Source organism: Lepidochelys olivacea (genome assembly GCF_965140295.1).
Source record: "Lepidochelys olivacea isolate rLepOli2 genome assembly, chromosome: 8".
In the NCBI taxonomy this organism is placed as follows: Eukaryota; Metazoa; Chordata; order Testudines; family Cheloniidae; genus Lepidochelys; species Lepidochelys olivacea.
Window position 1 is genome coordinate 17,186,101 of NC_140418.1, and position 22,972 is coordinate 17,209,072.

The 22,972-nt window shown below is 40.2% G+C and overlaps 1 protein-coding gene across 2 annotated transcripts; it reads right to left on the reverse strand.

Moving 5' to 3' along the window:
• Positions 1-2,079: 2,079 nt before the first annotated feature.
• On the reverse strand, positions 2,080-13,554 carry YIPF5 (Yip1 domain family member 5). 2 transcript variants are annotated; one of them, XM_084636215.1, is made up of 6 exons: positions 13,472-13,492; positions 12,331-12,447; positions 8,071-8,243; positions 6,954-7,099; positions 3,692-3,873; positions 2,080-3,012 (listed from the first exon to the last, which is right to left on the reverse strand). In XM_084636215.1, exons 2-6 carry the CDS (start codon positions 12,435-12,437, stop codon positions 2,850-2,852), a joined length of 771 nt encoding a protein of 256 aa, XP_084492341.1. In that variant the 5' UTR covers positions 12,438-12,447; positions 13,472-13,492; the 3' UTR covers positions 2,080-2,849. The 2 variants fall into 2 exon arrangements, with proteins under 2 accessions (XP_084492341.1, XP_084492340.1); XM_084636214.1 differs by having other exon boundaries at positions 2,081-3,012; positions 13,418-13,554.
• Between the last annotated feature and the right edge of the window lie 9,418 nt (positions 13,555-22,972).

Below are 22,972 nucleotides of genomic sequence, written 5' to 3' on the forward strand. Positions count from 1 at the left end.
ATTAGGGGAACGGTTCTGTAATTAATTACTTCTCATTTAAAAAGGTAATCATTTTAATTTACTTGCAGAAACACAGGACATTGTGCTCCATCAGCAGATAATGTTCTTCATTAAACAGAGTAAGAACTTTGTGCACTGGGGCAGCTGTGGTTTTTCCATCTATGATGAAAACCAACTAGAAAATATTGAGTAAAATGCTTTTAACTTTATGGCAAAGTCAAGAAAATGGATTTTCCTAATATTGGTTTGGATAATTTGTAATAAGGCACTGAAAGGATAAGATTATGTTGACAATCTTAACTACTCTCATGAAAAGAAATTCAAAGTTAAGGCATATATGTGTGTATCTACTCTGGCTCATAGTATATAGCTATACTTTATTATATGACACTTCAAATCAGTTTTGAGAAGTCTGCCACACTGAATTAATCGTATGTGATAAGCTAAGGATAAAATTCTCTCCTTACTTTTTGTGAATATGGGAGCATCTACAGTTCCCCATCTGCAGCTGCCATGAATGGGATATTCAGCATCTCTGAAGAGCAGGCCCAACTTCCACAGATGTTACTGTGAGATGGTTATCTCTAACTCACTTTCCCACAACAGTCCCTTTAAAACTCACCATCCATGCAACATTAAGAAGACACTTGCAATGTTATGATTAGAGCTTGCACTGAAAATGGCAGTAGCTTTTAGTACCCGATTGCTTTGTTAAATCTCCCTTTAAAATAAGACCTATTGCAAACACAGAACTTACCCACCGTTGTGTATTCAACAACTGAATTTAACAGAAAAAGGTTCAAAAGTGCAGCCAGTTTCTCAAGAAGTTATTTCCAAGATGACTGCACTACCTTGGCACATGAGCATTAACTGAAAGCAAACTGTTGAAATGTAAACACTATTAGGGCAGAGAAGGAAAAGTGGAACAATCATTTAAATTAAAATAGATTACAGCTTTGCTTCTGTTAGATGGAGTAGTATTAATATCTCTCACCAGGGAATACATAAGTAACTTGGCCTTGATGTTTACACAGAGCAGTCCTTCTGGGAAGACCCTTTCCTATTCATTGTGTAAGACTAGTGAAAGAATACCAGAAAATATTTTAGTTACACAAGTTTTTACAACAGCTACTGAAAGCAGTGAACTGTAGTTTCCAGACATGCAAAGCTTAAGTTTTCAAATATACTATTTTTATAACCTCTCTCTACAATACTAAAAACCAGCTGAATGGTAAGTCTTTTTCCCTCTTTTAGTCCTATCAAAAAGTGTTTAAAACTACATGTATCTGATTTGCAATTTAACTCAAACTGTACAAGTAGATTACACTATCTGATAGTTACACTGGTACAAAACTAGAGTAACTACAATGCAGTCAACTGTTACTCCAGATTTACACCACCATAAGAGCAAAATCTCAGCCAAGAACTTGTATTTGGTAAGAGCTTTCACCATTTCACCAAGAAATATTTCCAAAACAGGGACAGAATTTGAATCTTTAAACCAGACTCTGCCCCTAGCAAGAAGAATTTCATAACCACAAGTGTGTAAAACAAAATTAGAATGGTTTCTTTCATGCATGTTTTAAAAAACAAAAACATGTATAAACTAACACTACCCATCTTCCCTTTCCTACTTATTTTTTTCCATGAAATTATGACAATGCTGAGTCTGAGAGTTGACTGCCACCAAAAACAAGTTTATGCTTTTACTGCAAGATTAAGCACAGTAAAAAACTAATTCAAATGTATCGAAAGAGTAACCAGAAGAAGGGAGAGTATTGCTGTTTTATTTAAGTGTTGTGGTTTATTCCAATGTGAAAGCTCCAATTTCATTTTAATAGCTGAAATTCTCTAATTCTGGTCATTCAAAACCATAAAGCAGAAAGAGGGTTAGAAAGTCAATTCCAGCACCATCTCAAAATTATTTAGGGGAAAATTTAATCAATATGCATCAAATGACCTTTACAATAACTACAATACTGACAACCATGACACTTTAATATGCTTTTCAAAATGGTGGGTTTTTTTTCCTGGAAGTAAATACTTCCCCCCCCCCCGCAAAAAAAAAAAAAAAAAAAAAAGAGAGAAAAAAAAAGAAAAACGTCTACCCTGGAGCCATTAATATGTGCATTATTAGAACAAGCTCCTGCAAGTAATCTTGGTAAACCCAAGAAGGTATAACCACTTAAACTGATGCTAACATCTAAACACATTCACATTTCAAGTCTCAAATTTATTTGTATACTTTTGACTAAAGGATTTGTTTTCAAATTAAACAATTTAAATTGCATATTGAATTCTGAAATACCAACACATTGTATAAATAACAGCTTAAAGAGTATTTGTTAAAATACAGAAAATATGCAATTGTCAACTTGCTTGAGAAACTCTTTGCAATAGAGGTGACAGGAATTGGGTTGGCCAAAGATTGTTTGGGTTTTTTTCTTTTTTTAAATAAAGACTGCAATGACTGTAGTTTCATTTACTTTTGCTGATTGAAAACCTACCAAATATAACTACAACCCCACTTCTCCTCCCACCCCCAACCCTCCCAAAAACCCCCAAAGTTACTTTTCTAAAGGCTGTAGAAATGGTAAAGAAACATTACATATTTAACTGTATAAGCATGAAAACTTAAAGCTATAGACACTGCAGGTCAATTCAAACAATATTCACAAGTCCTATAAAAGTGAACAAGACAGGTTTCCATTGCTCCATCAGACAATTCAAGAGTTAAGTTTGCATGATAGCAGCGACACAGCTGTGTGCTAGTCCAATTAAGTGTTCCAAGGGTTCTTTTTTCTCCTTTCAGTTTGGCCCACTGAAGTCCAGTAATCAGAATAGTCAGTTCAAAACACAGAAATAAGAGCAAAGACTCCATATAATAAAGCACAGGGATATGCTACTAGAAGCTGTTGTCCTTCCATTGCTAAGGCAGAAATGAAGATTTTGGAAGCAGAAAAACTGCACCATCCAATAATTCCAGCAGTGAGAATAATTCCCATCATTCCCCTGTAACATACAAGAAAAGAACAGTTTAAAAAGGTGTGTGTGTGTCTCTATCCTTAGAGGAATGCAGGAATTAGAATATTTTCTAGTAAGTTAAATATGCTTCAAAGGCTGATTGTTTTAAAACTTTATACTGAATTTTATCATTGAGGGTTTTTAAATAAAATGTACATGGAATTTCAGTAAATATAAAATTAGTATTTATTATTCAGTAAAGATTTTAGAATGACTAGTAAAAAAAGTACAAAAAGGTTTAGAACTGAGTACACTCAAAACAAGGTGTTCTTTTGTACTTCTGTACAAGTAGCTTTCTGTGATGAGTAATGAAGTTAGTGATTTGTGCTGGGCATTTAACTTAGTTTTCCAGACTCAACATTAATTAAAATTTAATCTATATTTCTTAAATCATTTCAGTTTTCTATATCCTGATATACAACTTGTTTGAGTTGTTTGACAAATAAACATGTTTGAAGTATACTATAATTTGAATCTAAAAGTAATTTGTAATAACTGAAAATGGATAGTGAATAAGTGTTCATGCTGTATAAGCGTTCACTTCATTTGACAAATCCATTATTAATATAATATAAATTCCATCTAAGAGAACTTCCCCCCAATGGGAGAAAAATCCACAATATATGGAAGCAGGATTTTATTATAAATAGTTAGTATTGATACTTACTGCAAAGAAAATATAACTGCAAAACTGGAAAGCAGGATCATAGGAAGAAGACAGTATCCCAGGACACTAGCAACACAGCCAAACGAGACGCCCGTCATGCTCATTAAGTTCAGCAGGCAAAACATTCCTAAACATCCAATTGCACTAATTCCATACACATACCCAAACTGAATTTTACCAACCTAAAGATGAGAGGAGTAATACAAGTTAAACATGTTTTGTCTTAAAGTTGACTAAATACTGCATTTTACAAATGAGTATAAAATTGTGGTAATCTTTGACCTAGGGATGAATCTGACGTAGGATTTAGGGATAAAGATGAAGAGGATTAAGAAAGGTATCCCACAAACAATCCAAACAGAGTACTTCTATACCAAAATGTCTAATAGGCATATTTACCATATCAGTTTTCAATTACAAAAGGTGGTGCATCTAACCAGCTGCAAACTTAGTGTGCTTATGTAACATGTAATTCTAGCTGAGCTACAAAAATCTTATCAACTTCGCTCGATTTACTCCATTATATTTGCATGTTGATCCTACTCTGAGGATTATCTGAATAGTTTTTTATCAGCACCTTTACTGCAGCAATGATCAAAGGCTAAATAAAAAATGTAAATTAGCGATGCACTGAAAAATGCTGCATGTGACATAACTCTTTCCATCTCTACCAATGATTCAGATGCTTGATTTTTGCCTTAAGGGGGTAAATTTTTTGTGTGAAGTGCCACGCAGAGTTATGGCATACCGTAAATTCATCATCATAAAATATTTCAAGTTTTTTGTTTCCCATCTAGAATTATTTTTGGTCTTGTAAAATAGTGTTAATACAATATTTAAAAATCTGATTCCATTTTATTTAGGTATGTATCCTCTCAGAGCACGACTTGGAGACCCAGCTTAAGAATGCATCCAATATGGACAGAGCTGCGTGACTGCATTAGATTGGCAGATAGGAAAATGTTTGAACTAGAGTGCTCGACGCACAGGGAAGTCATTCTTTAATTTTTAGACAGACCAAGAAAACTGTACCAAATGACTGAATGCTGTACAGATATAGGGAAATATCTGGGAAAAGCAGGCTGTGACACTCTGAATTCTGGACCCAAAAGCAGTGCTGTTCAGAAACAGGATCAGCCAAGTGACTGAAACTGCAATAAATTCAAGACATTCAATAAAACAGAATCCTGAGTTTTGTTAAGTGATTACCCACCATTGTAATATCCTCCAATACGCCAATTTCTCAGCTGTTTTCATTTCAGTGTATTTTCTATCGTCTTAACCATTTTCAGATTAGTTTTCAATTCACTCTCAAACTGGTAACACACACAAGTGGTTACTTTCTTCACTCTAAAGGGGGAGGGCTCTGAGTTACTACCGAGAATTCTTTCCCTGGTGGATCTTGCCCACATGCTCAGGATCTAACTGATCGCTATATTTGGGGTTGGGAAGGAATTTTCCCCTAGGTCAGATTGGCAGAGATCCTGGGAGTCAATCTTATTCCAATTAAGTTTAATGGCAAAACACCTGTAGCAGTGGTCACCAACTGGTCAATTGCGATCGACTAGTCGATTCTAGAGAATCTCCCAGTCGAACACAATCTCCGGTGGTACAGCGGGCTGCCACTAAGGCCAGGCTCCCTGCCTGTCCCAGTGCCACACCACTCCTGGAAGCGGTCAGCGCAGCCCCGGGGGGGCGCAAGGGTCTTCCTCTGTGAGCTGCTCCTGCCTGCAAACACCGCCCCCAAAGCTCCCATTGGACAGGAACGGCGAGCTGTGGCCAACGGGAGCTGTGGGGGCGGTGCTTGCAGAGAGAGGCAGCACATGGAGCCACATGGCAACCCCCCCGCCCCAGGAGCTGCAGGGGCACATTGGCCCCTTCCAGAAACACATCGGGCTGGGGTAGGCAAGGAGCCTGCCCTAGCCTCACTGCGCTGCCGACTGGGAGCTGCCCAAGGTAAGTGCCGCCCCGTGGGAGGCCACACCCCAAACCTGAGCCCCCTCCTGGAGCCAGCATCCCAGCCCCCCTCCTGCACCCCAACTCCCTGCCCCAGCTCTGACCCACCTCCCAGAGCCAGCACCCTGCACCACAACACTCTGCCCCAGACCAGAGCCCCCTCCTGCACCCCAACTCCCTCCCAGAGCCTGCATCCCTCACCCCCTCTTGCATCCCAACCCCCTGCCCCAGGCTCAGTCCGGAGTCCCCTCCCATACCGCAAACCCCTCAGCCCCAGCCCAGAGCCTGCACTCTGTCCTGAACCCCAACTCCAGCCCGGAGAGAGAGTGAGTGAGGGTGGGGGGAGAGCGAGAGATGGAGTGAGCCTGGCAGGGTTTTGGGGAAGGGGCAGGGTAGATCCTGAGTTGCCCTTAAGTTCAAAAAGTGATCTTGGATGTGAAAAGGCTGGAGACCACAGGCCTGTTCCCATCAAAGCCTATAGGTCAATCAGCAAATGTTAACAGTTTTGGCCATTGTTTTGCTGAACTAATGGTAAATCACGTTTAATAATGCTGACATCGTTGGTGGTGTCAACCTGTCTAATGTCAACCACATCAATATAATTTTAAAAAGTAATTGAATTGTGAATTTCCTTTATTAGTATTTTTTTCTTAAAGACAATCAGCTAAAGGAAAACTACCAACAATAAACTAAGTATACTGAACAAAGAAATACTAGAATATCCCAAAGTAAAATTTCAGTGCATCAGAAACTCGCATGATAGAAACAGCTACTAAATGTATAAATGGAATATGTACCAAGAGCCAAAACTATGGATAAGGCAACCAAATTAAAACATTTTGTGCAAATAAAAATTAAATTCTATTGAACCTGTGTTTGACAGCAAACAACACATCTTGATTTTTTCCAGATTGAAGAAATTGAAGATTTAACTTTATAAAACCAAGGACAATGAGTCATCTGATCCTCCCCACCCCAAAAATTGTGACTATGGTCCTCAGTCTTCATGACAACAGAAGCCATATTCACAAAAGGAAGATATGCAAAGAAGCCACTACATAAAGAAACATGGCACATTACTTGAAGGGCCTGACCCAAAGCATGGTGAGAACAATGGAAAGACTTCCATCAAGGGGCTTTGAATCAGGCCCAAAATCATGTACTAATGAGCCACAAATCCTTGGTCAAGACTTGTTTTGTGACTTCCAGGCCATGGAGATTCTTATGAGACCCCCAAGAATAATTTAGATTTTCTCAATGTTTTTGGACTACGATACACATTAATATTTTGCAATCTGTATCTTACCAGCAATAACGTGGCTCCAAAGGCAAGACAGAAGACCATTGGTCCTGCCAAATCAGTTTCATTCATGATGCTGCCATCTGCTACTTTTAATGGGTGTAGAACTGTTAGTGTCTTCTGCCAGATGTGGTCGAAATTGATCCCTAATTCTACAGGTTACATGAAAAAAATTATGAAGATTTGTTTCCCTTTTTATTTCTCCTTTGCCCCCATTTTCCTGCCCCTTCACTTTCAAATCTGCTCCAGACTGAAGGCAAGACATGATGGTTATCAAGTACTATTCCTTAGATGACCAAAGAATGATAGACATTCCATTTCTTCTTTAGGCGGTTGAGCGCACTGTCTCCGTGGCACTCCATTTCTCAACTACTCAGGAATGAGGGACTGCTAGTCTCTAAGGCCCAGATTCTGCAATCAGAACTCCTTGGGATTGCTTCTAAGACAGGATTGATACTAAGACTGACCCTCTGCATGGTACAGATTTGATTTACCAACACAAGGAATGGGACACTATCTATGTAGATTAGTAAACAAATTTTGCTTAGTACTTCCCTTGTCATTTAGTAACAGGAAAGGTAATTTGTCTTAAGCTCTCACTGAGAGTATAATGCATAGAGAAGGTGAAAAATCCTGCCATTAGTCCAAGTATTCTCAATATGTATCAATTCCAGCACTTTGTATTCTATGTAGGACATATCCTACACATTTATTACTCCTTTCCTCAAATTAGAATTTGGGTTCTAAACACCGAAGTCAGTTATTTATAATTAAAGAGGCATTATCAATTAAAAAAACTTAACCTTTTGTTGTTGCAAATAACAGCTTTTATAACAGACTGAGGAAAAAAATCTATGCTTTTATTCCCCCATTTGACATAATGTTGTGTACAGTCAATTTCCCATTTAATTTGTGTGGCCTTCAGAAACCAACAGGGGAGAGAAATAAGAGAATGTGACTAAAGTGAGAAATTGGCAGGGGAACTCAGAGGCAAGCATGACAGATGCAATTACTTCTAATTTTTTTTTTTTTTTTAGTTAACTAGAGAGTACATTCCTTACTTCTTAGGTTACTCCAAAGTTAGGGGCAGTTTTGGAGAGGACTAGTAAAGAACAAGTTATACCTTCTAGTAAGGGTGGCTCATCCTCAAAATTGCTTCCATAGAAAGACTGTGCTGTAGTTGGAGTGTATGTTTGCGTTGGCTGGTAGATCTGCCCTGTGTAAGGCTGCTGTTGCTGAATCATCTCTGGAGGGACAAATCCACTTTGCTGAGAGTAGTCATAGCCACTATATTGTCTGTGGAGAACAACATAATATTACTGGCAGGCACAGGTTTTTTTAAACCTTACCCAGTCACATAAGACACACTTCCTATAACAACTTAGTATACAACATATAATCTTGTTTAGCTAATTTTTAAAGTGAAGTTAATTACTCCTCCCACCCTAAATATGTAGCTGCACAGATGCACTCACCCCAACGCACCACAAGGAGTAAAGTGTGACTTGAAAAGGTATATGGGTTTATGGACTCCTTATCTCAAGTTCTCTAATTTAAGTAATCAGGTCAAATCTTGCTTAGTTTGTAAGTTTTTCACCTTTTTACCATCAGATATCACATAATGATAAGAAAATTTAGAAGCCTCCAAGTAGTAGCATTTTCAGGTCAAAACCAATCCAAGCCCATTTAATTTGAAAATATGACAAGATTGGGCCTACAGAAGACTAGCAAAAGGTATCTGTCAATCCAAATATAGCCCCTTCAGTTGTATATCTCACTCCTATAATTTATCAAATGACAGCATGAATTTACACTCAGTATTAAATCGTATATTTAACAGAGCTCAATCTTGAAAGGAGATCCAAAGTCTTCATATTATTTAAGCTTCCCGTATGATATTTTCATAGAGTTGAAAGACAGCCTAGTCAAATTGACTATCTTCCCCCTTCCCATATATCAATTGTATCAGATACCACTCCTAGCATACATATGATGAGGATTATGACATTCAGAGCATAAGCACACATTATGACATCTACCATCATGACACATGCAGATGAAAGTAATATTTCACTTTCTAACTCAAATTTTCTCAAACTCTGGTCACAGAAGACTAGTTCTGTGTCAAGTTTGCACTTTTGAATACAAGCTGTTTGAATACAAGCAGCTTGCGCCCACACACTTCAAAACAAAATGATTTTAACACTTTACTATCTCACAGGTAGCCTGAAACTAGTACTGCAAAAATTCACCAGCAAAGGATCACTACTGTGACACCCAGAGGGGTACCTAATCACTTCTGAGAAACCTCCTCTTATAGATGTTACATAAAAATAAATGTATATCTAACAGATTGTTGTTCTTCAATAGGTCTCTTTTCTCTACTCATTATGTAAATGTAAGTACATTGTATAATTTAATGCTAATAAGTTCTTTCTGCACATCAACGAAAGAAACTGCCAAGACTGTACAGAGACATTTAAGAAAAAATGAATAATTTCATTACAAGGTTCTGTAATTTCCCTATCTCCATCTGCTCAAAACCCACGCCCAGAAGGGACCTTCACAATCAAATCTCCTTTTCCACCCCTATGGGAGGAAAACTCAGACACCTCTGCAGCACTCTGATCCTCTGGACCCTCCTGAGGAAGCACTAACACATTTACTACTCTTCCCTTCCCCTTTCTAAGCCGACATGCCTTCTCACATAGATGAACACAATTTGTTGGGGGAAGAGTCAATACGGCTTTGTGTACAGGGAAATCACGTCTCACCAATCTATTAGAATTTTTTAAAGGGTGTCAACAAACATGTGAACAAGGGTGATCCAGTGGATATAGTGCACTTGGACTTTCAGAAAGCCTTTGACAAGGTTCCCTCACCAAAGGCTCTTGAGCAAAGTAAGCATTCATGGGATAAGAGGGAAGGTCCTCTCAAGGATCAGTAACTGGTTAAAAAACAGAGGGTAGGAATAAATTTTCATTTTTCAGAACGGAGAGTGGTAAATAGGACTATCCCCCAGGGATCTGTATTGGGAACAGTGCTGTTTAACATATTCAAAAATAATTTGGAAAAAGGGGTAAACAGTGAGGTGGCGTAATTTACAGATTATACAAAATTATTCAAAATAGTTAAATCCAAAACAGATTACGAAGATTTACAAAGGGATCTCACAAAACTGGATAACTGGACAACAAAATGACAGATGAAATTCACTGCTGACAAATGCACATTGGAAAACATAATTCCAACTATATATACAAAATAATGGGATTTAAATTAGCTGTTAGCACTCAAAAAAAAAAAATCTTGGCATCATTATTGCTACTTCATACAATCATAGAACTGTAGAACTAAAAGGGACCTTGAGAGGTCTTCTAGTCCAGTCCTCTGCACTTCACAGCAGGACTGCATACTTTATCTAGACCATACCTGACAAGTGTTCTTAAAAATCTCCAGTGACAAATTCTACAACCTCCCTAGGCACTTTTTCCAGTGCTTAACTACCTTGACATTTAGGAAGTATTTCCTGATGTCCAGCCTAAACTGCCCTTTGCTGCAGTTTAAGCCCATTGCTTCTTGTCCTATCCTCAGAGGTTAAGGAGAACAATTTTTCTCCCTCCTCCTTTTAACCTTTTATGTACTTGAAAACTGTTATGTCCCCCTTCAGTCTCTTCTTCTCCAGACTAAACAAACCCAGTTTTTTCAGTTTTCCTTCATGGGTCATGTTTTCTAGACCTTTAATAATTTTTGTTGCTCTTCTCTGGACCTTCTCCAGTTTGTCCACATCTTTTCTGAAATGTGGCACCCAGAACTGGACACAATACTCCACTTGAAGCCTAATCAGTGAGGAGTAGAGTGGAAGAATTACTTCTCGTGTCTTGCTTACAACACTCCTGCTAATACATCCCAGAATGACGTTTGCTTTTTTTGCAACAGTGTTACACTGTTGTATCCTATTTAGCTTGTGATCCATTATGATTTCCAGATCCATTTCTGCAATACTCCTTCACAGGCAGTCATTTCCCATTTTGCATGTGTGCAACTGATTGTTCCTTCCTAGGTGGAGTACTTTGCATTTGTCCTTATTGAATTTCATCCTATTTACTTCAGACTATTTGTCCAGATCATTTTGAATTGTAATCCTAACCTCCAAAGCACCTGCAACCCTTCCCATCTTGGTACAGTATCATCTGCAAACTTTATAAGTGTATTCTCTATGTCATTATATAAATCATAGATGAAGATATTGAACAGACCCAGACCTGATCCCTGCAGGATCCCACTTGATAAGCCCTTCCAGCTTGACTGTGAACCACTAATGAATTCTCTCTGGGAATGGTGTTCCAACCAGTTCTGCAGCCACCTTATAGTAGCTCCATCTAGGTTATATTTCCCTAGTTTGTTTATGAGAAGGTCATGCAAGACCGTATGAAAACCTTTACTCAAGTTAAGGAATACCACATCTACCATCCCCCCCCCCCCCCCATTCTCTGAAAACATCTGCTCAGTGTGCAGTGGCTGTCAAAAAAGGCTAACAGAATGTTAGGAACCATTTGGAAAGAGAGTAATAAGACAAAATATCATAATGCCACTATATAAATCATGGTACAGCCATATCTTAAATACTGTGTGCAGCTCTGATCACCCTATCTCAAAAAAACGTATATTAGAATTGGAAAAGGTGCAGAAAAGGGTAACAAAAATGATTAAGGGTATGGAACAGCTTCCATATGAGAGGAGATTAAGGAGATGGGGACTTTTCAACTTGGAAAAAAGATGACTAAGGGCGGATACGATAGAGGTCTATACATTCATGAATGGTGTGAAGAAAGTGAATAAGGAAGTATTATTTACTCCTACACAGCACAAGAACCAGGGGGTCACCCAATGTAATTAATAGGCAGCAAGTTTAAAATAAAAGAAAGTTTTTCTTCATACAACGCACAGTCAATCTGTAGAACTTGTTGCCAGGGGATGCTGTGAAGGTCAAAACTATAACTGAGTTCAAAAAAGAATTAGATAAGTTCATGTAGGATAGGTACATCAATGGGTATTAGCCAAGATGGTTAGGGACACAACCCCATTCTCCAGGTGTCCCTAGCTTCTGACTTCCAGAAACTGGGAGTAGATGGCAGGGGATGGATTACTCGTAATTGCTATTCTGTTCATTCCTGCCGAAGCAGTGGGCATTGGTCACTGTCAGAAGACAGGTTACTGGGCTAGATGGACCACTGGTCTAACGCAGTATGGCCATTCTTATCTGGAGCGGTTTTGTTGTTTGTGTGTGTGTGTAAGTGTTAGACATATAAAGAAATGCAATCATAGACACGATAAACTAATACTATACAAGTTAAAGAATGGAAAAAAATGTACAAATTACTTATTGTATGGTTCTCCGCTTCCACTGTAATCATAGGAGTGTGCCTGGTCATCAATGCTATAACTTGTTTGGTAGAAATCTGTATTGAAATTGTCAAACCCAGACATTGCAAATTATCTGTAAAATAAGAACATTAAAGCTTGTATGAGTCACAAAGGGTTACTCTGGCCTCTGGCTATCATACAACTGTAATAAATTGTTGATGTGGTTAGGGACAAATATTTGCTAGAAAGACGGCAAACTCAAGAACACTCTGAAAATGATTGTAATACCCCAATAAATCTGTTAGTCTTTGCAGTGCCACCAGACTCCTCCTTGTTTTTGTGGATACTGACGGCTACCCCTCTAATACACATGATACTTTAGAAGATTGTGTAATGCATCCGATAAAGTGAGCTGTAGCTGAGCCACTTATGCTCAAATAAACTGGTTAGTCTCTAAGGTGCCACGGACTCCTTTTCTTTTTGCGGATACAGACTAACACGGCTGCTCCTCTGAAACCTGTGATCTGTGTGTGTGTAAATGTATAACATTTTACAGTGCCATAAGAGCTCAAAACATGTAGATTATAATGGATATAGGAGGAGTGTTTCTTTCCACAGTCACTAATACATAAGTTAAACGTGCCACCGGTAACGATTAATAGTTACAACGGGGATGATTTAACAAGCGGGCCAAGCAACAACAGGCGCCGTACAGCCAAGAAGCGACACCACAAACCTCGCTGCGTTTTCAACATTACAAGCACGAGGCGCAGCTTTAAGTAACAACAACATCATCATGTGTGTGGCTCCCAGCGCCCGTTCGCGGCCCTGACGCCCCAATCCGCACGCCCGGAGTCGGGGCCCACCCGCAATTCCTGCCAGGGCCTCGCAGTAGTAACCCGGAGCCAATCAGCTTACGTCTCTGTGGCTCAGCTTTCCCCTCTGGAAAGAGGGGACCCCGACCCAACCTCCCGCTGGGGGGCAGCCGCTTGGAGCCCCGGGACGGGGCGGGTCGAGGCCCGGGGAGGAGCGGGGCAGCGCCAGGGAGGCTGGGGAAAGGGCTCCCCGTTAGGGGAGCAGCCGCTACCTTTCCGCAAACTCACCTGGCAACCCCTCCTCGCAGCGCTGAGAGAACCCCCCCGGCTGCCAGCCCTCACCCTCCTCCGCTGCGACGTGTCACGAAACAAACGAACCACTTCCGGCTCAAGCGGGACACGGGGCATGCGCAGCGGCGGTTCCGGCCGTCCTCGAGACCTCCGAGTGACTGAGCACGCGCCCTAACGTCCCTCGGGTGGCGCCGGTTGCGCGTGCGCCATGGAGCGTGTCTGGCGCCGTGGGGGTTACGGGGCGGGGGTTGAGCGGAGGGCCTGCGTGATGGGACAAGGGAAGGCGGGTAGGAGAAGAGGGGTGGGTGGGGGAGGCGCTGGCTGCCCTTAGGTGTATTTTGGTTGGAAACCATGAAATTTCGGCAAGGAGTGGGGGAGGGGCGGAGGCTGCCCAGGGAGCTCGGGTGAGGGAGGGGGTTGGGGTTCCTGCCCGGCTCCAGTTGGTCAATTCACACACCGCCTCTCCCTCTCTTTGGCGGGAAGGCTCAAGGCACCGTCTGGGTCCCCCTCCTGTCGTCCCTGGAGTGCTTGGGGTGCACGCTCACCTCACGCTGTTCTCCGCAGCACCTCGATTCCCCTTCTTGCACGCAGGTTTCTAGCTGTGTGACAATGAGTGGAAATGTCCAGCACGACCCAGCGCCCCACACAACAGAACCACTAACCCAGGAACCTCTCCTTGCAACAAAGCCCGTTGCCAACTGTGGCCACGTATCTATTCTGGGGACACCCTCATACGGCCTAATTGCATCAGCCAAACTATCAGAGGCTTGTTCACCTGCACATCTACCAATGTGATATATGCCATCACGTGCCAGCAATGCCCCTCTGCCATGTACATTGGTCAAACTGGACAGTCGCTACATAAAAGAATGACACAAATCAGATGTCAAGAATTATAACATTCAAAAACCAGTTGGAGAACACTTCAACCTCCTTGGTCACTCGATTACAGACCTAAAAGTGGCAATACTTCAACAAAAAAACTTCAAAAACAGACTCCAAGGAGAGACTGCTGAATTGGAATTAATTTGCAAAGTGGATACAATTAACTTAGGCTTGAATAGAGACTGGGAGTGGATGGGTCATTACACAAAGTAAAACTATTTCCCTATGTTCATCTCCCTCCCCCCCCCTCAGATGTTCTTGTCAACTGCTGGAAACCGCCCACCTTGATTATCACTACAAAAGTTCCCCCTCCCCCCCACTCTCCTGCTGGTAATAGCTCACCTTAAGTGATCACTCTGGTTACAATATGTAGGGTAACACCCATTGTTTCATGTTCTCTGTGTATATAAATCTCCCCACTGTATTTTCCACTGAATGCATCGACGAAGTGAGCTGTAGCTCACGAAAGCTTATGCTCAAATAAATTTGTTAGTCTAAGGTGCCACAAGGACTCCTTTTCTTTTGGCGAATACAGACTAACACGGCTGTTACTCTGAAACCGGTCATTATTTTACTAGTGATTGAAATGAGATTTGCCTGTGGTAACTGACATGATTGCAGAGGCCACAGGTAACTGTTGATGGTGGAGGGCTCAATTCTGAACCCACTCCCCTTGGGGGAAAAAAAAAAAAAAACACAACCCTGGCAGAAATCTGGGCAAGCATGTGACCTCCCCCTTGCCACCTCACCTCTGCTTGATTGTTTCAGGGAAGAGTAGTTTAGGTTTCAGGTTTTTGTTTTGTTTTTCAATTTAATGATCATATATTTTTGCAAACTTCTTGTACTTTCCATGATATTAAAAGAACAATAGTAATTGGTTCAGAAAGTTAATTATCTAACTCCCTGGGTTCAAAATGTGCTGATTTTTATAAAATCTATCTTTTAATTTTTTTCATTTACCTGCTTGTATTTTTCCATGAGTGACTGAACATATTAACTTATTATGAGATGTAGCACTTATGAAATAATAGGTTGGAAAAATCATTGTGTATTTCTGCATAGGAGAAAACAAGATTTAATAGCAGAAGAAAAAAGATTAAATGCAGATCTAAAATGTTTTATACAATGTTAGTTAATATGAATTACAGTAAACTTTTACAGAAGAAGGGGTAACTCTACATGTATCACTAGTACACACATACAATACCAGTTTGCTCAGGTTGCTAGGGCTTTTTAATTAGAACTGCTCAGTATTCTTTTTGCCACTGCTTCCCACAGTGTTATAAACAAATTTCTGCTGGTTATCAGAATTTAACAGGATTCACTATTTGTCTTTAAGAGTGCCAGCATGTATTAGTCTTCCAGGATACAGTATTACCAGGACTAGCTGCAGCTTCTGGTGATCCAAGACAGACTCCATAATAGGAACCCTGGAGAGTTTTTTTAGGAAGAGATTTTCACAGACATAATGAAAATGTTGCTTATACCAGTGGGATTGTAGGCATTTCATTTGATGTCTTGTCACATATTGAAAACAAAGATGTTATTAATGTGTAAACGTTGCAAGCTGAAGATCCAGAACAACATTGCCAATATTAGTGGCTATTTTCACCTTTTAAAGTGAATCAAGTGTTGATAACATTACAACACTGGAAACTGAAAGCCTGATTCTGATCACAAGACTGTTTTCATTCTGTTGTAACGACATTGACATTGTTGGTTTACCCTAGGATAAATGAGATCGGAACCAGGCTCAGAAATCCTATCTTTATGCAAAGTTATAGCATGTGTTGTGGCAGAGCAAGCTTCCCCCACATGAGGACTCCACCAATGTGCCTCAACCCTGACATGGTGGAACCACGTCTAGGGAATAGAGATTAGTTTATTTTCCTTGCCTGTTCATCCTTTGGCATCTTTGCTGAGGCTGTCAATAAGCATGCTCTCAAGGTTCCTTCCCCACTCTGAACTCTAGGGTACAGATGTGGGGACCTGCATGAAAACCTCCTAAGCTTATTTTTACCAGCTTAGGTTAAAACTTCCCCAGGGTACAAGCTATTTTCCTTTTTCCCCCTCCGACTTTATTGCTGCCACCACCAACGTCTAACAGATATATAACCGGGAAAGAGCCCGCTTGGAAATGTCTTTCCCCCCAAAATCCTCCCCAAACCCTACACCCCCTTTCGTGGGGAAGGCTTGACAAAAATCCTCACCAATTTGCATACATGAGCACAGGCCCAAACCCTTGGATCTTAAGAATAATGAAAAAAGCAATTAGGTTCTTAAAAGAAGAATTTTAATAGAAGTAAAAAGTAACAAAGAATCACCTCTGTAAAGTCAGGATGGTAAATACCTTACAGGGTAATTAGATTCAAAACAGAGAATCCCTCTAGGCAAAAACTTAAGGTACAAAAAGACACAAACAGGAATCTACATTCCATTCAGCACAGCTTATTTTCTCAGCCATTTAAAGAAAACAGAATCTAATGCATATCTAGCTAGATTACTTACTAAGTTCTAAGACTCCATTCCTGTTCTGTCCCCAGCAAAAGCATCACACAGACAGAGAGAGCCTTTGTTTCTCCCCCCCTCCAGCTTTTGAAAGTAACTTGTCTCCTCATTGGTCATTTTGGGCAGGTGCCAGTAAGGTTATCCTAGCTTCTTAACCCTTTACAGGTGAAAGGGTTTTTCCTCTGGCCAGGAGGGATTTTAAAGGTGTTTACCCTTCCCTTTATATTTATGACACGCCCCCAAATCACAGATAGGGTGAAACGCTGGCTGTGATTTCTTCCTGGAGTTCTAGGAGAAAACAGAGTTAATAAGACACATACACCTCTAAATATACTACCAACTGTATGAAGACTAACAATATTTTCCACATCTCAAGGATGATTTTAACCAGTTGAATCTGGGAAACTTTCACGGAAGAGTGCATCAGCCACTTTGTTAGAAGCTCCTGAGATGTGTTCGATGTCGAAATCAAAATCTTGTAGAGCTAAACTCCACCGAATAAGGTTTTTGTTATTTCCCATGGCAGTATGAAACCACTGTAGCACAGCATGGTTGGTTTGCAGGTGGAAACGCCGTCCCCAAACATATGGGCGTAGCTTTTCCAGAGCGTAGACAATGGCATAACATTCTTTTTCACTGACTGACCAGTTGCTTTCCCTCTCAGACAGCTTCTTGCTGAGAAACACTACAGGGTGGAATTCTTGATCCGGTCCTTCCTGCATTAAAACTGCTCCCACACCACGCTCGGACACATCTGTGGTTACTAGGAACGGTTTGTCAACGTCTGGGGCCTTTAGTACAGGGTCAGACATGAGTGTCGCTTTAAGCTGGTTAAAGGCCTTCTGACACTCTTCGGTCCACTGAACGGCATTTGGCTGTTTCTTTTTAGTTAGGTCTGTCAGTGGGGCGGCGATTTGGCTGTATTGCAGTACAAATGTCTGTAATAACTGGCCAAGCCTAAGAAGGATTTTAATAGAAGAAAAAGTAAAAGAATCACCTCTGTAAAATCAGGATGGTAAATACCTTACAGGGTAATTAGATTCAAAACATAGAGAATCCCTCTAGGCAAAACCTTAAGTTACAAAAAGACACAAAACCAGGACTCTACATTTCCTTCAGCATAGCTTATTTTCTCAGCCATTTAAAGAAAACAGAATCTAATGCATATCTAGCTAGATTACTTACTAAGTTCTAAGACTCCATTCCTGTTCTGTCCCCAGGAAAAGCATCACACAGACAGAGAGAGCCTTTGTTTCTCCCCCCCTCCAGCTTTTGAAAGTATCTTGTCTCCTCATTGGTCATTTTGGACAGGTGCCAGCGAGGTTATCCTAGGTTCTTAACCCTTTATAGGTGAAAGGGCTTTTCCTCTGGCCAGGAGGGATTTTAAAGGTGTTTACCCTTCCCTTTATGACACATGCCAATTACTAACTGGGGATATTTTGTTTGTTAATTCTTTCCAGTATTATGCCATTAACTCCTTCCAAAAAGGCTGTGAAACAGCCATTAGATAGATGGTCAGAAGTAGCTGTTCTTAATGAGACAAAAATTAACAGTGACATCTTGTTTTAACAAATTCACCCTTCACTTAATAACAATATGTACTGTAGTGTTAGAACACTAACTAGTTAATCTTCATACGAAACCTGTTAGGTATATGAAATTTTTTTTATCTCCATTTTACAGGCTGGGAAACTTAGGCAGAGAGGTGAAAGAGGCTAACCTCTGGGGTTAAAGAAAGTTAGCATCAAGGACCAAAATTAGAACTCAGGAGTGTCTAAGCCTGTGCTTATATCACTGGCTCATGCTACTTATGCATCATAAATAAGGTTGCTTGTTTTGATCTTCTTCTGAGACTGACCTCATGCGTAACCTTCTTTAAACAGAAAAATTCACCAGCCATTATTTATACAGAACTCAAACCACAACAACAGAAATCACCCTGTCAGCTTAAGAGATCCTGTCTGCCTGTAAGTGTGATATTTTTCAATGATTGGTAATTTCATATTAAAAAGAAGTCATGGGAAATAGTGTGCCATCAAGTGATAAGCAGAACCCCACTGGAGTTGGTGGAGAGTTTTTCTGAAAATGTAATGGCTTGAAATGGCCTTTTTTTAGATTTCATTACTTTTTTAGGTTATTGAATCACAAGTTTTGGTATTAAAGAAATATTGCCCTCATATAGCATAAATGTTTTGTTTTGCTGTTGTAGATGCAAAAAAGATGCAAAAACTAACTTGGTATAACCAACCAAACAAAAAAACCCATCAGGAAAACTACAATTGAAATTTTCCCCTTTATATTTTATACACAAGCCTCCTCCTGCACTAAGGAATTGCTTGGGAATTTAATCCTATGGACATTTTTAATGCAGAATTATAATGCTTTCAATATTCCTGGCCCCTACTCTGCTGCCATTGAGGTTGCCTTTGAAACTCCCATTGAACTGACTGGGTGTATGATCAATTTTTTTTGGTCTATTAGAAGAAGGCTGAGAGATTTTTAAGTGCAGTATTGTGAATGGTGTAACTGTAATACGTTTCAAGCCTTGTCTTAGTCAGCTAATGATGCACTTGTGATTTTCTTTCTGTGTGTATAGTTAGTGACTGAAATTTAAATAAAATTTAGTCAATACATTGTCTACTGAGTAGTATTTAATTCATTTTTTCTTCAGTTTCTGAAATGGCTGATTTACAACATGTAAGGGCAGTAACTCAGGGATGAACAGACAATACATGTATTAAAAGAGTTTTTTAAACAATGATTTTAGAGACTTATTGTGATATTTATGTCAGTGTTTTGAAAGAAGATCCCCCATTCCTCATGAGTGAAGAATACAGTTTTCTTTTGATGTTGCTGTGGATACCAAAGGACTTAATCTTGCAAACCTTTCTTCGTGTGAATAACATTAGTGAAACCAGTGAGGCTACTACTCATGCAAGTAAGAGTTTGTCAGAAATGGTGATGTTTATTAATCAAAATGTGCTAAGAACATACTTGTACCCAGATTTAAGTCTTTATTTGGGACATTCCCTGGAACAATTTTTTTGTGAATCCGTTAAATCACCAAAATGTTTGTGTTCACGTGGAATTGTTATTTCCTCCTGTTTTATACTGTGTGATGGATGTTGCAGAGTGTTCTTTGATCAATATGTCTCGCCTGGTTTTACTGCATTTTTAAATCTTCCATTTTGCATCAGAGCATGAGTTTGGGATTTGCAGATATCTGATTTATAGTCTTGTAGACACTATCTTTTCCATAATTCTGTGTGTCAGTAAGAAGGATCACATAAACTTGAACTGCAGATTCTGCAAACTAATCAAATCTTTCTATTTTTTTATATATTTTTTAAACTTTCAGTTTGAATTACAGGACTTAATTTTTGTTTTTTGCAATCATACAGAGAGATGTGGTAAAGTGTCAAGTCTCAGTACCTAGTAAAGAAATAGAAAACACAATACAAAGTGGTTAGTAAAGCATTCGGAGATTAATTTACATCATATTTCCAGAATGCCATGTGCACACACAAGTAACATATAGTCAATGTTAATTATTTTACATTTCAGAGATCTCAGAGCTGGGTTTGTTTTTTCCCCCTCAATTCCTGATAGTTCATTTTCATACTTGATAGCATGAAGAAGTCAAAACTGTCTGTTTTTCTGTTGATGCATGAGTCTACTGTAGATGACTCCTATTAATGAAATTTTGTCTTATGCATTTCCTATGCATCAGTGGAAAACAGGCATCTTATATGTTCTGTTATGTTGCAAAATTGTTGCTCATCATGAACCCAACCCTGCTTTAATCATGCATTGTGTGTTTGTATAGTGCCTAGCACAATGGGGTTGAGGCCTTTAGGAGATACTGCAGTACAAATAAATAATAATAATCTAAATCTCACCTGAGTTAATTGGAAGTTTTGGATACACAAGTATGCAAGACCAGGCTCCAGCGGGAGTTAAAATAATGAATTAATAGTCACTATGGCCCACCTCAGTGGGAGTTAGGCACTTAAATATCTTTGAGAATCTGGGTTTATGTCCTTTAGAAATCTTATTGATTTGCATCATCAGCTTCTCTGGGCCTCTGTCAAGGTTCCTCCCCCACTCTGAACTCTAGGGTACAGATGTGGGGACCTGCATGAAAAACCTCCTAAGCTTATCTTTACCAGCTTAGGTCAAAACTTCCCCAAGGTACAAAATATTACCCCCGTTATCCTTGGAATGGCCGCTACCACCACCAAACTAATACTGGTTACTGGGGAAGAGCTGTTTGGACGCGTCCTTCCCCCCAAAATACTTCCCAAAACCTTGCACCCCACTTCCTGGACAAGGTTTGGTAAAAAGCCTCACCAATTTGCCTAGGTGACTACAGACCCAGACCCTTGGATCTTAAGAACAATGAACAATCCTCCCAACACTTGCACCCCCCCTTTCCTGGGAAATGTTGGATAAAAAGCCTCACCAATTTGCATAGGTGACCACAGACCCAAACCCTTGGATCTGAGAACAATGAAAAAGCATTCAGTGTTTTACAAGAAGACTTTTAATAAAAAATAGAAGTAAATAGAAATAAAGAAATCCCCCCTGTAAAATCAGGATGGTATATATCTTACAGGGTAATTAGATTCAAAAACATAGAGAACCCCTCTAGGCAAAACCTTAAGTTACAAAAAAGATACACAGACAGAAATAGTTATTCTATTCAGCACAATTCTTTTCTCAGCCATTTAAAGAAATCATAATCTAACACATACCTAGCTAGATTACTTACTAAAAGTTCTAAGACTCCATTCCTGTTCTGTCCCTGGCCAAGATGACTACAGACAGACACACAAACCCTTTGTTTCTCTCCCTCCTCCCAGCTTTTGAAAGTATCTTGTCTCCTCATTGGTCATTTTGGTCAGGTGCCAGCGAGGTTACCTTTAGCTTCTTAACCCTTTACAGGTGAGAGGAGCTTTCCCCTGGCCAGGAGGGATTTCAAAGGGGTTTACCCTTCCCTTTATATTTATGACACGCCCCCCAAATCTCAGCTAGGGTGAAACACTGGCTGGGATTTCTTCCTGGAGCTCTAGGAAAACAGAGTTAATAAGACACATGCATCTCTAAATATACTACCAAGTACATAAAGACTAACAATATTTTCCACATCTCAAGGACGATTTTAACCAGTTGATTCTGGGAAACTTTCACGGGAGAGTGCATCAGCCACTTTGTTAGAAGCTCCTGAGATGTGTTGGATGTCGAAATCAAAATCTTGGAGAGCTAAACTCCACCGAAGAAGTTTTCTGTTAGTTTCTTTGACGGTGTGAAGCCACTTTAGTGCAGCATGGTCGGTTTGCAGGTGGAAACGCCGTCCCCAAACATATGGGCGTAGCTTTTCCAGAGCGTAGACAATGGCATAACATTCTTTTTCAGTGACTGACCAGTTGCTTTCCCTCTCAGACAGTTTTTTGCTGAGAAACACTACAGGGTGGAATTCTTGATCAGGTCCTTTCTGCATTAAAACTGCTCCCACACCACGCTCGGATGCATCTGTGGTTACTAGGAACGGTTTGTCAAAGTCTGGGGCCCTTAGTACAGGGTCAGACATGAGTGTCGCTTTAAGCTTGTTAAAGGCCTTCTGACACTTTCCAGTCCACTGAACAGCATTTGGCTGTTTCTTTTTGGTTAGGTCTGTCAGTGGGGCAGCGATTTGGCTGTAGTGCGGTACAAATCGTCTGTAATAACCGGCCAAGCCTAAGAAGGATTGAACCTGTTTCTTTGACTTTGGGACAGGCCACTTTTGGATAGCATCCACTTTGGCCTGTAGGGGGCTGATAGTTCCTTGACCCACCTGGTGTCCAAGGTAAGTCACTCTGTTTAGGCCTATTTGACACTTCTTAGCCTTAACAGTTAGTCCTGCCTCCCTTATGCGCTCAAGGACTTTTTGTAGATGTTCCAGGTGGTCTGCCCAGGAATCCGAAAATATGGCCACATCGTCAAGGTAGGCGACTGCATATTCTCCTAATCCCGCTAGGAGACCATCTACAAGTCTTTGGAAAGTGGCGGGTGCATTTCGCAGCCCGAAAGGGAGTACATTAAATTCATACAGCCCGAGATGTGTGATGAAGGCTGACCTTTCCTTGGCAGATTCATCTAGCGGTACCTGCCAGTACCCCT